The sequence below is a fragment of the Chanos chanos genome, chromosome 14 (assembly GCF_902362185.1).
Source record: "Chanos chanos chromosome 14, fChaCha1.1, whole genome shotgun sequence".
Lineage (NCBI taxonomy): Eukaryota > Metazoa > Chordata > Actinopteri > Gonorynchiformes > Chanidae > Chanos > Chanos chanos.
In genome coordinates this window covers 6,157,551-6,175,927 of record NC_044508.1, presented here as the reverse complement: position 1 = coordinate 6,175,927, position 18,377 = coordinate 6,157,551, and the positions used below count along the sequence as shown (strand labels likewise).

Here is an 18,377-nt window from a genome sequence, read left to right as displayed (position 1 = left end):
TGTGTGTGTGTGTGTGTGTGTGTGTGTGTTTGTGTATATATATATATATATTTGTGTGTGTGTGTATAGATAGATAGATATTGGTTCATACTGAAACTTTTTTTTCTTTAACAGCCACATCTACCGCCACTGCTCAGTTTTGAAATGTTACTAATAGCGAATGTCCCTTTATGTTCTGACTGTTAATTGGTGCCTGTTAATATATGTCTCTTTCTCAGCTATTCGAGATCAAACTCGTCATGTTGAAATCATGGGTCTCAGAATATTACTCCTCAAGATGACGGTTTTTAACGTCTTAATGACAGCTCGAGCTGTCATAAAATGGTAAGCTATTCCTCTTCAAATTTCTTGTGATTTTTGCATGTTACGATTGCTAAGAAATAATTCTCTGTTGTACTGAATACCCAGAAAGTTCATTCTTCTCATCAGCTCCATAAAACAGATCCTGAATTTTAGACCGTGCCGTTGTCCTGTTGCGTCCGTCTCTTACAGAACGGGACACGTTTGCAGTTGAGTGAAACCTCTGAAGAGAAAGGCAGTTTTCGCTTGGATGTCCTACAGTTCTGCACATACTACAGTTGCAAGCCGGTGACTGAAAAGTAGCTCTGTGTTCAGAGAAAGTTTGGGCTCTTTTGAAAACGCTCTCATCTGATAGGCTGACCACAAACTGGCTGTGAGGCACAGGTGCCTGGTGTATATGTTGTGGGAACACTGCAGTATCTGATCACAACCTGACCCAAAGCTATCTGAACAAAACAGATGCATTACACCATATTATTACAGCTTTAGCCATGACCCTGAAACCAGTTTTATATGTCTAGCAGACAACTGGCTTGGCTTTCAGTTGAACCTTGAAGTTATTAGGTTACGTTATGTTTACGCAACGTCTGGCTGGCAGGCCAATCGAATGAGAGGTATGATTCTTGTTACCCAGAAGCCACTGGTGGATTCAAATGTTCTTGAAGTGAGAAGGTAACACCTGTGTTTATGTGGGCCACAAGGACACAGGCTCACTCTACATATGACCTCAAAATTGGTTGTTTTTTTTCTTTTTTTTTTACAAGCAAAATGAACTTATAATTTATGACAAATAGTGCATGCATAAGGCTAATACATTATGACCTCTATTCAAAGTCTTTGCCATCCACATTACTACTCATATGCCTTCATCTTCTTTCTTGTTTTATTAAAAAAAAATGAAAGTGTGTCTTAATGCTGACGTGAAAAATTCTAACGAATTCTGATGAACTCTATTGTATGAGCTGTTTTTTTTTAAAAATTTGTTTGTTATCTAAACATAAGGAGTATTAGAGTTTTTTCACAATGGGGGGGCGATCATAAACTCTGTGAATCCCTTTTTACGTATTGCTTTGGAATTCATTGAATATTCATTCATTTTATGCCTTCTTTTTGTTTTTTTTTTACACCCGAAATAAAAGATCTTCCCTCATACCTGTCAATGAAAGATAAGAAGTAAACTGCTAAAGCTTTGAAGGGTTCTAGTGTTTTGAAGCATTCATTTTTTTATGACAGTGGCACAGCTATTAAACGGGTATTAAAAAAAGCACTGTCACTCTCTCTAACACGTAGGAACACATTTCCAGGGCTGGTCTGACAGCCACCGAGAAAACCTTTCTAAACTCAACCTGGTTTTATCCAGCTCTAAAGGTCTAGACTTCAATCTAGAGACATCTTATTTTTACTGGAAGGATCTCAAGCAAAATTCAACAGTGCTCATCCCACAGCTAAACAGAACAAACTCGAAATCCCAGTCTGTAAAAAAAAAACAGGGATATGGTCTGGTGGATGCATCCAGAAAAGAGATTTTTTTCACTTACTAATTTATGTCATTCTCGTGTATTTCTGATTTCATATCTGTTTCACATATTTGTTTGTGCTTTTCTGTTATTTTTAATCGTAACAGGAAAGAGTGGCCATGGTAAATAGTTTTTTTTTTAACATTTCCTCTTTCCAGCAATAAAATAATTGATTAGTAATCAAATAACTAAATACATACATACATACATAATAAAAAAGACAAGAGGGAGGAGGATTTGTTTTTTCTTCAAACAAATGACCTAAAAATGAGTGTAAGCAGAGTTTTTATGCAAAATAATTACACATTAGACCCGTCCACATTTCATTATTTTCATTTATTGTTTTAAATAAAACACACTTACTCCCGTTTTTCCACTTTTCTTCACTGAATCCAGTACAATACTAAAACACTGATGATGTAACAATGGTGGACCACTAGGTGGCAGTACAATCACGTCTGAAACATTTTTTTTTTCCAACAGCAAGAATATGAAGCTTACTTTCCTAACAAGATACTATATTCATAAATAATTTAAGTATAAACATTGAGCAGTCACTCTCAGTCACAAAAACAGATATTCATTCACAACAAAAAGAGATCACAAGGTCAAATGCGACGTAAAGCAAGGGAAAGAATCTAAATGTTTAGAAAACCAAACAAACCAAAACAAAACCCCCAAAAAACATAGGATGAAGGCTTATTTTTGCAATTAATTGCACTGAGACCTTGTTATGGTTTTAAATATCCCATCTTCCAATGAAATACTAGCCCATCTATGGTTCAGCCAATCAACGCCTTTGAATCTCCCAGTGTTCTAAATACAATCTATTATTACATTTGTCACAGTATGGTAGCAGCTCTTCAGCACTGGCAGTAGTTACAAAAAACACAAGAATCTACAGTAGCAAGTTTTTCTTCTTTTAAAAAATGCAAAATGGTATAAAAATGGGGGGGCTGGGAGGGGGTGTTAAAGTGGGCTACCATGTTAGTTGCACTTGACGACTGTAGCGTTTTGTCATTTTCAGTATCAATGAAAGACGTAGAAGAAAGCAAATGTCATACTCCACAATGCTAAAGACAACAGCGACAACAGTGAGTAGAAATGTGAAATGTTTCCTTCAACAGAGAGCATCAGCACTCGGTTTTAACAAACTTCACCTATATTCAAACCAACTTCAAACCACGTGTCATCTACAAGCCTCTGTCAGGCATGAATACAAAGAGTTTTCCTGTCAAGATATTAAAGTTCAGAAAATGAAATATAAGTAATGACTCTAAGGAAGGAGACTTCATTCACATTTAAGTAGTGAGTTTCGGTCCGCTTCCTTGATGAAATGCATAACTGAAAAACAACATCTATTTGGGTTCCGAATATAATTCCATTGTGACCAATTACATTTAGAGTTAAAAAAAAAAAAGATCTTCTATGCAGTATGCAACCAATAAGAAGATTGCTGATGATGATTATGCGGCAAACTGTATGAAAATAAGACTGAAGGATCACCCCAAAATCATTTGTAGCCTATGTCGGGGGGGGGGGGGGGGGGGTGTTATGTAAGCATTTTATGAAGGTTAAGACATCTGATATTTTTGAAAAGGTCAGACAAAGTTCACTAAATCAATGAAATCCTTGGAAGAGGTCAGAGAGTTCAGCTGCATCTCGACTGCGATGTCTAGGTTTGTTCATATTAGCGATGCCATACATTTTGCTGATATGCAGTTGGCTCTCCGGTGACATCAGAGTTAACATCTTTGGTTGAAACAAAACACGAACTCTAACGGTACGCATTATGTGCTAAATGTGACAGCCAGTGTGGTTTGGAGACAAAGCAAAGCTGACAGGTAAGACCTCAAATTTGTGGAGATTCATTTTGTGGAGAGAAAGATACAAGCCCCTCACATAAATTTGGACATGATGATTTTGTAGTATGTCAGACAAGTGACTTGCCTTAACAGACAGTTAAGGTTCAAAGACTGTTGCTTTTCAGTTATGTGAGTGAGAATAGCACACACGTGTGTTAAATATTTCATCTCACTCATGACACGGCAAACGAAGCTGGTAGTCTAATTATAGTTCCATATGGGACAAAATAACAGAGTCCAAAGCACAGCTTCCATTCACTGAATACAAGAATTATGTATAAGAATACATTTATATTTTTTCAGCTATAAAGCACTACTTTTTGTGAACTATACACATAAAACTGTGAAATTGGGAGGGCTTGCTCCTCTCTCTCTCACACACATTCTCTCTCTCTCTCACACACACACACACACACACTACTCAGATCTGTGTTCCAAAGACTGTTTTTGCCTCCCTTTTTTTTTAGTGCATTTATTGTTGTCTCTCCAAGGTTAAAGATTGTGGAGGATGATGGGAAAATTCTTCTTGTGGTCATGGGAATTTCATCATGGAAAACCAGTCATAATTAAAAGAATTTGAGGTGCATTCCTTGTCTCAAAAACCTGTCTGCAAAAAGAAATACTTCATCTAAAGTATCTCAGGAATTATGGCGTTTTTTTTGTTGTTTTTTTTTTTTTTTTTGGCGCAAGAGAGCAGTACCTGCTCAAGCAATAACTGTGCATTGTATACAATGCACAGATGACTGAGTTAGTACCATTCTGATTGTCACTTAACAGAAAACAAAGACACTTTGTCTTAAAATTTGTAGGGGGCGGACAGACTTAACCCTACATCTCTCTCTTTTTTTTTTATCTATAGTTGTATACAGGTGAACTAATAGTACCAGGAACAGGATTATAAATATGAACTGATTTACAGAGAGATAACGTGAAAGTGTTTTTGTTTCATTGTGAGCCTTCTCTTCACCTCTCCAAAGCAAACACTGTACAATTGCACTATCATAAAAGCCGGTTGAAACAAGTTACAATGGACCAAAGTGATGAGGAACGTACCATCCATAGTATATACAGATCAAATAGAAACGGAACAAGGACAAAGAAAAGCGCTGAAGAAAGTACCAAGAAAACTAGCTAACCAAGCTCTGGTTCCAGGCAACACTGTTACGTAGTTGCAACATAAAAAAACAAATAAAATAAAGTGCTTCTGTTAAATGTCCCCGTTCGAGGTTCTTTTTTAAAAAAAAAAAAACAAAACAAAAAAAAAACCACACACACACACACACAAGCATACACACTCACAAATATTCACACACACGCAAAAAATACTACTACTCCCAGCTCGTCTGAAAATGACATGTACGCGAGTTTTACACCCTGGGGAATTTTACAGTCTTAGTCCCTGGGGTTTCTTGCAATCTTTTCTAGAGTATATACAGACACCCCCTCTTGTTTGTTTGTTTGTTTGTTTGTTTGTTTGTTTTTTGTTGTCAGTCTTGGGTTTTTTTTCTTTTTTTTTTTGTCTTTTTTTTTTCCAAAAAAATTAAAAAAAAAAAAAAAAAAAAGTCACAGCCACACACACATCACAAAAGCTCGAGGACGAGACCGAGAAGTAACAGCACGCTCAAAAGCGACGGTACGGATACGGATCCAGCGTTTGAGCGTGGGAAAATGTGCCAGCGTTCCCTCTTGGGATGAAGAGCTTCCATGTCTTTGAGGGCGTTATAAGCGGCGGAGGTGAAGTTAACGTCCCCGGTGGTCAGGAGGTCAAACACGCACGAGTGGAAGTAAATGTCTTTCACTTCCAACTGTTCGCGACACTTGGCCATGGCGCCCTCCAGGCTGAAGCCCGCGCGCTGGTGCCCGGGGTTCGTCCGGGACTGCTGCTGGATGCTGGCTTGCTGGAGGCCCAGAACGGGCAGCTGAAGGTGTCCCTCCTGGTCGATGCGTTCCATGGTGGGGCATCCGTTCATGCAGAGCTGGAGGTCTTGCGACTCGTCGAAGGCCATGGCGAGTTCCTCGGGCATGCGGACGGCCAGCGTCAGGTAGCGGCCCGGCTGACGTACGATGATGGTGACGCCGATGTAGGCGGCGTGGATTTCCACGTGGCGCCCCGCCGATTTCTCCAAGATCCACAGGCTGCGGGTCTCGCTGTCCCCCCCGATGACGGTGCCGTCCACGAAGGCCGCAGGCAGGTCATCGCTCACGGCCTGGTACACTTTCTGATCAGTGCAATCCTGGTACGGTTTGAAGATTATCGTAATCTGAGGGCAAAACAGACAGGGATGATTTTGGTTTCAGACTGCATCCTTATCCAGTCCTTGCACATAGATACGTTAGTACAAAATATAACTTCGGAAGAATGTAGAATCTCAATTTCAGTTTCATCAGGACACAGTTCTGAAGATACAACAGCAACAAGATGGAGGAAGGATGAAGACAGCCCTCTCTCTTATGTCTGCCGTAAAAGAACTTTCACATCTAGAGGTAGAGTGTAATGTCTGTATAGATATATCTGGTGAGACTATGTGTACTAAGTGGTATTAGAACTACCATTAATTTGCTATGGGAGTTCAGAAAAGAAGAAAAATACATGTTTATTAGACACACCTGAAACTAGGTCAACCTTCACAACACAACGCCTCAAACCAGACCCAACATTATTCACACCACAATGTATTTCATTGTTACTTCACAAACTGTGAATAATGAGAACTACTGTTCAGTAAACCATGATTTTTCTGAATTACCTATGTGTCCATTACATGAATCAAATCCAACTCTAAAAGTTTAAACAAATATTTGATATTCACACCTTCAAAGTGTGTAAGTCTTTTTATATATATTTATATATATATATATATATATATATATATATATATATATATATATATATACAGGAACATTTTATTTATCAAATATTTCAGTCCTAACCATAGCCTAAAACCCACACAACCACTGATTTACCCAAAATTCTGATGTAAAACAAAAGCTATGATTACACCCCCAGTTTACTTAAGAATAGCAGGTTTACCCATGCTGACATGCATTCTTCACTTAAAATATCTTTAAAAACAAAATACAAAAACTTACTCAACATATGGCCAAAAATTGTGCAAGAAAGTAACACTAAAATGGAGGAGAGTCCAGCTGGCTAACAAGAAGTCTGGTGTTACATTAGCTGACGATGAATGCTAGCTTTGTACACATGACATGGATGAAAAATGACTAGAGAACCATTAAGAGGACCAGCTGAAAAGGCCTAAGTTCAACAGCCTGTGCTAATAATTACATGCTAATGCTTAATAGCACTCCTCCGCCACAGGAGGTCATAAGGTCAAACAAGACATAATTAGCATCAGAACTAGCCCTTCATTAAAATAATCATCTAAGCTCAGATGAGTTTAACTGCTAAAATTCACCGAAACAACAACAACAACAACAAAAACTGCAGAGGAGTATTTTAAAATACTCTAAACTATGGTAAAGCTTCTTTGTGAAGCGTATCACTCACATTGTGAGGATTTATCACACCTTTCTTTGGACTGGGTTTTATTAAAGCCATTATCAACTGGCGCGTAGTGAAGAGCTATCAACATTTGGCATTACCCTTTTTAGGAACCATTGTACAATGGCATGGCTTGTGTGAGAGAAGTCCTCTGCCCTGGACTTGAAAAACAGAAAACAGAAGCTTCTTTCACACCCATTTCATTTTGGGTATGCCACTGCCTGGGCTATATCTGGTCATTAATGGAATTAGAATTTCACGGAGGCGTTAGTCACAAGTGTGAGTCACAAGACCTCTGCGTTTTGCTTTGTTCAGCTCGCACCTGTGAGTGTGTGGTCAGGGTTGAGACGGCGCTTATCTGTCATCTAGGCCTCGAGCTGATAACGCCTTATCTAAATAACGTGTTAGCACGAAACACGTCTTTTTTTCTTTTCTTTAAATATGAATATAATAAAAACATTAATCAGGTTTGACAGTAAAGAATCTGTATGAATGGAATGCAAAAAAGAAAGACAAGAAAGAAGAAGTGGGGAAACTGGTGTTTTGAAAGAAGAGAATGGAAAAAAAAAAGTTTAAAAAGTTCAAACCTTTTCAGGATTTAATTATGCGTGACAAGGAGAAAAGCAGTCTTACTAATTGGGCTTTTAAAGTGATATCAGACGCATTGCCGATAGCAAAAATAGAAATAATGAAACAAAGTTATGGACGCATAACAATGTTAAAGTCATTGAGCAGGAAAAGCTGCTCCTGCAATACACTCAAGCCTTGTTACTGAACATTCATATCCTCCATTAAAATAGGTTTTCCCACTGCACCTTCTGAAAAGAACAAAAGATATATGCCATAACACTCCATATGTTGTATAAAACCACACCATCACCACCAGTCTCCTAAGAATCTTGACAAACTTCTTAAAAAGTTCACCTCTACCAATATATCTGGACAGCAGATGTGTCATTTAAGGAAGAATTATACAGGGCAGGTGAAGTGAAAAGAGATTAACCTCTCACGAAGGTGTCAGAACGTTTCAGGACATCTTGTGACCTCTCAAAACACTTTTACACGCCAGTTAAAGACCATCTGAGTGGTTTCAGAATTCAATAAGAAACGTATGTGTGATTTACATACGGAAACATGCATCATCTCACTGACAAACAACATGAATAAAACGAAATTATATTTCAGGGAACATTAGAGTCAATCAAGAGGCACCTACACTAGATTACTCACCTTATTGGTTGCTGTGGCACTGGATCCAATCACCACAGGTACATTTGTGACCTGAACAGACAGGTAATTGTTGTCAATGAGGGGCCACGCACCCTCGACCTTGCAGGTCTGAAAATGATCCCTAAATGTCCTGAGGTGGGGGTCTCCGAAGAGACCACAGAAAAGGTACGTTGGCCGGACGTGCTCGGGCGATCCCGGGGAACCCGGGCGGGGGCTGTGATGGCGGCTGTGGTAGTTACAGGGCTCTACGGTGGTCTCTGGGTGGGTGGAGGAGGTGGGTCCGTCCTTGGAGCAATTCCTCTGGCTCATGAGGTCGCTGATACCCAGCACGGCCGAGTGGAAGACCAGGTTGCCACGGCAGCTCTTGGCGGTACGCTGGGTACACGCGGAGTAGGCGCGGAGGGCCTTGCAGAATTCCGCGTCGAAGCCATCCACAGACGGGTTCAGGTGGGAAGTGAGCGAAACAAAATCGGTGGTGCACTTCTGGATGCGGCACTGTGGTGTATGCACCTGACTGTGACCTAAGGAAGCCAAACAGAGAAACAGGTTAGCCTTATGGATTTTTTCATTGCCAACCTGTAGGGGAACGGAGGAACCGATGCGATTTTCCACGATTTTTGATCAAAATCAGGTCGAATCGACCTACACAGAGTTCCAATCGCACATTACGTGGGATGTTCTTCCCATTGTGTTAAATTAGAGATTATACGCTGTTGACAGGAAATTTATACATTCTTCTGGAATTATGAACTTTCAGGCTAAGTGACGAGTTCATAACCACTTAATAAATGAATGCAGTGTATAGAAAAGTGGCACATTGGAAAACGTGGAAATATACAGTTATTAGGCTCACCAAGCAGAAAAGTGGGTCAAGAGTGTTTTTAGTTCACATCACTGATATTGAGACAGTCAAAAATGTCAAGTAGTGGTACAATAAGGCAATTCCCAAGGTCAGGATACATAACAGCGTTGAAAAACAGCAAGTTGTGCCATAACAGGGTTGAAATACAGCAGGTTGTGAAAACAAAGACACTCTAAGTAAGGTCATCAAGTGTGAGAAACTTCCTCTTATCTCCAAAGGAACTTACATTTATAGCCCCTGTAAAACCACATAAAACAGACACCTCAAAGACCTGTGACAATGGCGGCTTCTTTTTTTTTTATTTTAACTGTCAAGAGCAAGATAAACAAGCAATATCTGAGGAAAGTTCATTGTTAAAACCTACCTAGCAGACAGACCATTGAATTAGTTCATTCAGCAGGATTAAACTGCCCATATGGTTACGCTAGTCAACCTCCATAAGTGTTCTATCAGTGCTCTGGGCCATTTGCATGCCTTCTGGTGATGATCTTTGATAAACCCGATCCTTCGGTGGGCGTGGCCACAGATTTGCACTCAGTTAAATGAACTACGTTCATGCTGACTGGTTCTGTCTAGTGTAAATTAGCCATGTTTATGCATAACATAAAATACTAGTGCATTTAGATACATAAAACACCAGCCAAAGTATTTTTGTAAATACTTTTTTGTACATTTTCTGTAAATTTGCAAATATGTTTGACATACTTGTCTTGGTTCGAAACACTGTAATGCTACATCATGACATATATCTCTCTTTATCAGGGGGAAAAAAAAAATCAACAATCATTCATAACATCCATCAGTAATGAGCGTCAGGAAACACTGTTGTTTTACTGAGAAAGAAGACACTCCCAACCCAGAGCACTAAGCCACAATGCCTCAGCAGAAAGTGTGGACCAATTTGATTAGCTCGGAGAGCAGCTCCATAATCTGATAGCAAGGCCTAGCCTTCTCCATTAACACACGTTTAATGACTCTCTGCCTCACAGCGAAGGCCACCCATTTCTCCCAGAGCTGCCAATAACGGCAACCACCACAGATTCAAATACATCTGATTTGATTATCTGATGATGTACCGCCTGCCACTGACAACTCATTCAACCATAGCTGTTGTGTTTTTTTTTTTTTTTTTTCTTTTAACTGCATTCAGCATGGAATGGAAGCATGACAAAGCGTGTTTTAATGCATCCTGCAGGCCTGATTACACAGCCTCTTGCTGACTATACCATTTTGTGGTACAGAAAGAAAATGGTTGAGGTTACACCTTAGTCACGGTGGGCAATCATCTTTGTTGTACTTGTCAATGTGTTTCAGTGTCTATCTAGTCCTTACGTTTCATGTGCAAAAGGAACTGTTCAAGAGGCATAGCTTTAAAATACAAACTTAAATACTAACAGCATAAAGTAATGTTGTGATCACTGGTATAAAATATGTCAAACAAATACAGCGAAACAGAACATAAACTGTAAAATGCAAAACAGTTAGGTCTACTTAAACTTCTGTCTACTTGACACAAAGCAGTATATTGCACATTTTCTAAATTCAAGTTTTGAACAACTATAGCTAATATAAGTGAGTTTTTTTTTTACAGTGCTCAGTCAAAACCAAAAAGGGCCTACTCTATAAGACAAATGTTGGGGATCATCTATCTATCTGTATATCTCTCTCTCTCTCTCTCTCTCTCTCTCTGTGCTGTCGTTCTGTCTGTGAGGTAGATAAGCATGGTTGGAAGATGACGGGAGTGTCAGCTGCAGATGAAACTGCATTAAGCAGGTATGCCCCATGTCCAGGCCTGAAAACAGAGGAGCTTTTCACAGAGTCACAGTCAGTCCTGTGTGACCTCTCTGCTCACTATACCCATGTGCTCTCCAGCACTTTTTTCTTTTTTTTTTTATCACCAGCATGTGTGAGCAGGGCCAAACCCAGCGCACAGCCGTTTACACAGGCTGGCATAAATGACCAAGGGTTTTCTGTGTCAAAAAAAAAAAAAAAAAAAAATCCACTGTAATTGAATTCTCGCCAATCATGAACATAGGCTGTTTTTCGCTGTTAGGCTAGCTGAAATACAATTAGACGATCATCTGACACTACAATCTGAGGAAAAAAAAAACAAAAAAACACCCTCCTTGTTGTAGGAGACCAGCGCAATTGGATCCACGGTTAAAGCTAAGCAACAATAACAGAGGAGAGATGTTTGATAAGAGAAGAGACACCGCACAGAAAAGGCCCAATTTTGTTTGCAGTTGATTATATTCATATAGTATGAAGTGGCCTATAAAAAGCTTCTTTTTTCATTTCCAAAGGGTCTCCCAGTTGGGGGCAGCAGAAGCTCTTCTGTCAGCAGCAAAGGATGCACCACTCAGACTATGACATGCAGTGTTAGAATTTCTCAATTCACCGTCAGATAGTGACGCAATACTTCAACTTGGTAAACGCCCACATAACTGTTACAACCAAGAAGTAACCAAAAATCCTACAGAAACGAATGTGGAGACGGAATTGTTTAACTATTTCCAACCCTATGAAACTTGATCTTCCAGATAAAATTCAGACGGGCTCATCATCGACGCAGACCTGACATGATCAGACTGAATTCGCAGACTGCTGCAGCCTCAGCATGAAGGACATTCTCATTTGTTCTCACTAAGAAGAAAATTACTCAGTCCATTACCAAAATGAAAACAACACAAATAAAAACAGACGAGAAGAACATATTCACCTCTTAAATACTTATCTTAAAACGCATCAATAAAAACACTTAGAGATAAGGTACTCTTAAAACATTTTTAAAAAAAATCTTACAAACATACAAAAAAACAAACAAACAAAACACTTACCGATGTAAATTCAAAAAATCTGTTTCAGCTATAAAGTTTAGAACTATTAACTTTTAGAGAGGTATAATGATGTTTATCTGATACTTTGGGGTCCTCAAAAATGTAATTGCAACTTTAATGTCATAATATTTACAATGATTTAAGGGTTAAAGAAGAACAATGTTCTTATTACACCACTCCAATTTCTCTGCTAAGATTCTAAAATAAAACAGATAATAAAAACCTTATAAATTCAAATGAGGTACTTGATTTACAGGCAAGTTTTATCTGTGTTTTCTTCCTCTGGGAGTAACATGTTTCGTTAGGGGAGCACACACACACACACACACACATACAGCAAGCCCTTGTTGCAATTAAGTAGTTGGAAATATTTTCTCAGGGTGGTCGTTTGAGAGGGGCAGCTCTCCGCTTCAGAAGGGGCCCTGGTCGGTGTGACGGAGTGAAATTTCAAGATGTGGAATTTGGCCGGGGCAAAGAGGTCAACAAGCCCCACGCCCTTCTCCAGGAGTGAATGTTAACAACTGAAGAGCCGAAGAGTAGACAAGAACTGGGGGCTTTTTTTTTTCTTTTTTCTTTCCTCTCTCTCTTTTTTTTTTTAACAAGCTCCTATATCTGAATGGCATCTCCAACCCTTAACTTCACGAAGGTTTTGTGACCCATCTTAACATGGCAGCAATTTGTCAAAGAACACAGTAGAAAAATACATATGCTTTGAATGAGATCCACATTTACAGAAAAGACACTGAAACTGGACTGGTTTTGTAGATTATAAAAAAGAGATGCAACAACACTTGTAATAAAAACACAGCGGCTTATGTGGAATCTAAAATTCCTTTTGCGGCTGGCTCCCCTGTTTAAAATTTGAATCAGTAACTGGTTGTTGTTGGATCGAATGCTATAGTCTTTTGAAACAAAAGGTTTCCAAACACTGTTCTACAGAGGAGAGCAGAAGAAAGCATTATGTCTGATAAAATCATGGACATTTCATGCATATTTCATTAGAATACAATACAAATGCTCATTCACTTCTTTTTTTTTCCAAGTGGTCTTGGAGAGTAAAGCCAAGTGAACATTCAGGTCCTTCTGAATTGCTCAAAACAAAGACATTTAGATAGAAGATAAGATAAGTGAAACAGATGCTTCTGCTCACTTTACTTCATATCTAAAACTATCCAAAATCACAAAACAGACACTGCATTGTTGGAAATGCACTGGCTGACACAGAACGCTGAACCAAACTTATTCTTTAACAGTGCCTCGGTGTTTGAAGCAACCACTTCGCCATTAAACGTAGCTTTACATTTCATCAAAAGCAACTTGGTCTCTCACCTCACAACATAAAACATACTGCACACGAACTAATTAAAGCACAATTTTTAAAAAAGTTAAAACATTGACCCTTGTATTATATCATTTCTCGAATCAGACAAAAATCATGCCTCTACATTCAACATTTAAAATCCACACAATTTCACGACAAAACGGCTCTTCAGCCGTTGTTCAGAAATCTCTGCTTCATCTTGGAGGAATATTGAAAGGTGCTTTGCCAAACGCTGGAGGATTCGTGTTAAATTAATTATGAAGGTGTGACTGCTAAACGGACACCCGGCGGCAATCCTTCTTTCATTAATTCATAATGGCCTTGAACACATTCCGGCCAGGACACCCAAAGTGGAGCAGCTGTCCGGGGTCCAAGCTAGAACAGGGCACCAAATGTGCGGTATTAAAAGACACCTATTCACAAGCCAAGCCCTGCTCTAGTTTGAGGAACGAGATCTAGTAGACACGTCTTCACTGACGGGACCGCTACAATGATCATGCACTGGCCTGTGTCATAAACGTATATTTTTCCCCCACAGTGAGCGAAAACTTAAGTACTATGAAAACTTTCTGGAATCACGAACTCCCATCATTTTTCAAGGATTTAAGGAATTTTGATCGTTTCCACCCCCCCTCTTCCTTCCTCCCTCCCTCACATGTCAGCAAACGTCAAGACGGAAGGGAACTTTGCATTTGACGTGCTACTGAGAATGCAACCTATACATCTTAAATTGTATAAACGTTCGATACTGTCATCTAAAGCTAATAATGTCCAGGTTTATGACCATTATGTTTGGATTAAGTAACCACGTTGCCCACGATATTCCAAAGTAGTAATGACATGACACATATTTATTTGGTTATATAAGCACAGTTTTCTTTACACTTTACTCCATATTTTTTAATTGCCGCCACCTGTCCTTAATAAGGAGAAAATTACGCGCTACATCACCCTGTTTGTTAGCTACGGTATGTGCGAGTGAGACGAGGCGGAGGAAATATGACACTGACTAGATCAACAGCGCAGCTATCCCACACGATAAGGAAATTATAATTGATAGGTAAGTTTGTTACAGCGTACTTATACAAAAATTTCTATTTTTCAGAGGTAGCCGACAATAAAGAGTTTTACTTTATCTGCTCAAACAGAACCACCATGAAGTTTTAACACTACGTTCCAGGGATACGCTTCTTTGAATGTTTTATACTGTATGGGTTTCCCTGAATGATTTGCCTACTTAGGGGAGGATGCCAAAGAAGTAAGAGACATTTACCTATTTGGCACAGGGACGAGAGTGTGCCGAGAAACAGAAGAAAAAGAAATGACGATGGGTAGATGAGGCGGTCAGCCCCGGGGTAATAAAATCCTACTTTCCCCATGCCCATCCATCCAGGTCCCGGTGGTGAGAGACTCAAGTACTCCACGGGAGAAACAGAGGAGGACTAGCGACAATGTCGAGAAATCGGGCCTTTACTCTCTCACTCTCTCCTCTCACTCCACGGATCTTCCGAAGCGTAACTGTTTTGAAATGGTTTCGGATAAACCAAGACGCCCGTAGCAAAGAGCAAGAGAAAAAACAAAGTAAGAATTCAGTCCGTTCGCAAACTGTTCTTCCTGAAGCAAGTGAGAAAAAGACACTTTTGTTGTTCTTGTTAAATTAGGGGTTTGTCCCGATGTCAGTCTTAGGACAGTCACCTCAACAAGAAATTATTTACAAGGAAAGATCAATCAGCAGTCCGCAATCGTCCGATACGCGCACACATCGCATTTCCTCAACGCAAGAAAATCTAGCCTTGTCTTTTCCAACTGATCGATAGAGAATCAACCTAACGTTCAGTTTAGCGGAAACCCCGCCCATATGGAATAGGAGCGCCGCCCTTAAAGCGGTGGATTTCCCGGGAGGAGAGCAACACCTTAGAATACTCTTGCCCACTTTCTGGAAAAAACCAATAATATTAATGATAATAAAATAAACATCATAAGAACTTTACAGTGTATCTCTGCATTGCAGACGTTGATTATATGCAATATAAAGATTACGGTTAAAACAACTTGGCATCTTTTGGTATGACCGGTTGTTTTGAAATCTGTTTGATTAAAAAATGCCTACGAGGCAAAGTGTCATTTTGTGGTAAGAATGTTTTGAACCATAGTGTCCTATCGCCCTCCCAGTTTAAGATAAGGTTCAGAACTGCGCGCCATTTCAAAGCATTTATGATGCACATTGCAGTCTCGTTACACTTAAGCCCCTGTCGATTCTATGCATTACTGATATTCTAGTCTTTTCTGATCTATTAGTGACGATAGGGTGATGCATTCTAAAAGTGCACGTAAAAACAATGTTTATATCATAATTTGAATGAGTTTAAAACGAAATAAAACACAATCCGAATTCTGTATCTCAAAGCAAGCAAAAGTGAAGAAATATAAACATTCTACCCCATGTTTCCCTCATTCTGTATTCTAAATTACCAGAACAAAGAATCATATATACATGTAATTATACACTTACGTGTGTGTATATATATATATATCATATGTGTACAAACACATGCACACACACACGCACACACACTCACACAAATAAAGAGAGGCAGAGAGAGATATGTGTAGATATGTGTGCGTTTGTCTGCCTGTGTTTTGTGACCTACTGAAATTGTATAGGCCTATTTTAATACTACTACTGTGTGGTATCATTTTGAATGAGTCATATATATAAATGTGCTTATGTAGTAACATAGTCAGGTGCTTCATGGTAAATTTCCATGTGACACAAACACCCCAGATTTTACAAGCCACTCCTCTCCTTCAGAATCCTGTGGAAGAAAACTGCGGAGAGAGTTGAATCTAAAGGTCTTCAGACCATTCGGAAGTTACAGAAAGCTCATTCCCACTGTCCAAAGGGGGAGCACAAGAGTTAGAAATCCCAGTAAGTCCCATTCCTAAAAATCACAGAAATTAAAACAACAACAGTACTGATATGTCCAAAAAAGAACATCACAGGCATTCAGAAACCTTAAATAAATGCATTTGTTACCCTATACGTTCAAACACACTAATGCTATGGAATATTTCTCGTGTGTTGATATCCTTGGTCCACACACACTCGGCTACGGGAGGAAGACAGTGGGCGGGGTGTTATATGAACTAAAGAATAATTTCAGTATTTTTGTCATTTGCATATAGTGTAGTTGCTGCAGACCTGTGAGACAGTGCTGTGTGTGTTCTAATATAAGCACTTGGAGAATCACTCAAGGTCAGAAGAAGCTCCATTTAATAAAAAACAAAACAGCTCATACATACCTGACCATGAATGGCAAATAGCTAGCAAGGTTACCTTTTACTTTTTACTTTTGGTGTGTGTGTGTGTGTGTGTGTGTGTGTGTGTGTTTGTGTGTGTGTGTGAGTTTACTCTTTGTTTCTATACTGTACCTGACATTGACTGTTTCGATTGTATGTTCTGTTTGCTTTTTGTCTGTACCTCTTGAAGCCTCCAATGTACCTGAACCATGTAAATTCTAACTATAAGTAAACACAGAAATGACTTTCTACTGTAATGAGACAAAATAGAAAAATATCTTTCTCCTGGTTGGAGTGACAGAGAACCAGCTCAGAATGACCCCCCCCCCCCAATATATCATGTTGTGATGAGGAAAATTAGCTGTAACCCCCTTTAACATATCGCTTTGAAACCACCTGGAGACCCAAAGAACTACGAATCAAATTGCTTATAAACGGATGCTGCCTCTTCACCAGCGATTCGTGTTAAAGAGCTGTGGTTACTTTACTAATTGCTCAGGGTTTATTGCTGGGAGAAAATGGAGCCCAGAGTGTTGCTCAGGCAAGTCTTGATGACTTATTGATTGGTCATTGAGAAAGGGGATTGTGAGACCTGAGACTAGCTTTGTCAGATTTGAATAGAGGTCAATGTGCCATTGCTCTTTTGACCTCTGGTGGCCTTGGCAAATGACAGTGTAGCTTGCTCTCTGTGTGAAAAGGTTTAATACTCAGGTGTAACCGGGGATATTACCAACAGATCTTCATAGGGGAGAGAATGGGCATCCAGTCAGTCAGATAATCAGTTAGTTACTCAGTGCTCCTTAAGATGCATTGTTCACCCAGCTAGTCTCTGCCACTGAATGCTTGTAGTTACTAATATGATGATAATGCCTCTAATAACAGTGAACATGGGCAACATAGACAGATCCTGTCCCCATCTCCAGCAACTGTAACACTCCAACCTAGCAAAAACATCAAGGCCGCAGGACCGATTTCCCCTCAGCTGCCCCAGTGTCGGTTACAAAATAAACGAACCCCTGCAAGAGACATTCCATCATGAGAGATAGACGTGTTCTTTCAGCCACCCCTCATCAAAGAGATCAGTCCATTTTAACAACAGGTCTTATAACAGACTGAACATCTGCTACATTACTGCATTATTACTTTGTAATTCTCTCTTGTGTGCAGTCTGTGGAGGTGCTGTTGGCTGCTTCTCAAAGGTGTTACGCTTGCCCTACAGTGAAACGGTTTGGTTCTGACAAGTTCACCCTTAACTCAGCTCAGTAAACAACCTGAATCAACAAAAAGCCTGGCTAAGAAATATACTCAACAATAGACAGCCAGGAGTCGAGCTCTTTGGTCAAAAAAAAAAAAAAAACAGGAACCAGGTTGAGCGGAATCATAGTAGCCTGAATGAAGCATTATACTGCCTCTCTTCAATCAACCAAGTGAGCGCTGATATACCTATATTACGGAAACTCTCTTTAAATCACCTTTTAAAAGCACAGGTAAGCCAATGTTAGCCATTGTTCGCTTTGTTGAACGCGGCTCTGATAAGACCCCCTGGTTATTTGATAGCCATAAAACGAAGATACATAGCAAAACACGTGCAAAAAGTCACTCAATATTGTGGAAAACTCAATACCTCATTCACACCCGTG

General features: G+C 39.5%; 1 protein-coding gene across 1 annotated transcript; it reads right to left on the bottom strand.

The window, feature by feature from the left end:
* Nucleotides 1-5,262: 5,262 nt before the first annotated feature.
* Nucleotides 5,263-14,822, bottom strand: rgmb (repulsive guidance molecule BMP co-receptor b). The gene is made up of 3 exons (XM_030791782.1): nucleotides 14,711-14,822; nucleotides 8,418-8,938; nucleotides 5,263-5,943 (listed from the first exon to the last, which is right to left on the bottom strand). The coding sequence occupies exons 1-3, from the start codon at nucleotides 14,820-14,822 to the stop codon at nucleotides 5,263-5,265; spliced, it is 1,314 nt and encodes a 437-aa protein (XP_030647642.1).
* Between the last annotated feature and the right edge of the window lie 3,555 nt (nucleotides 14,823-18,377).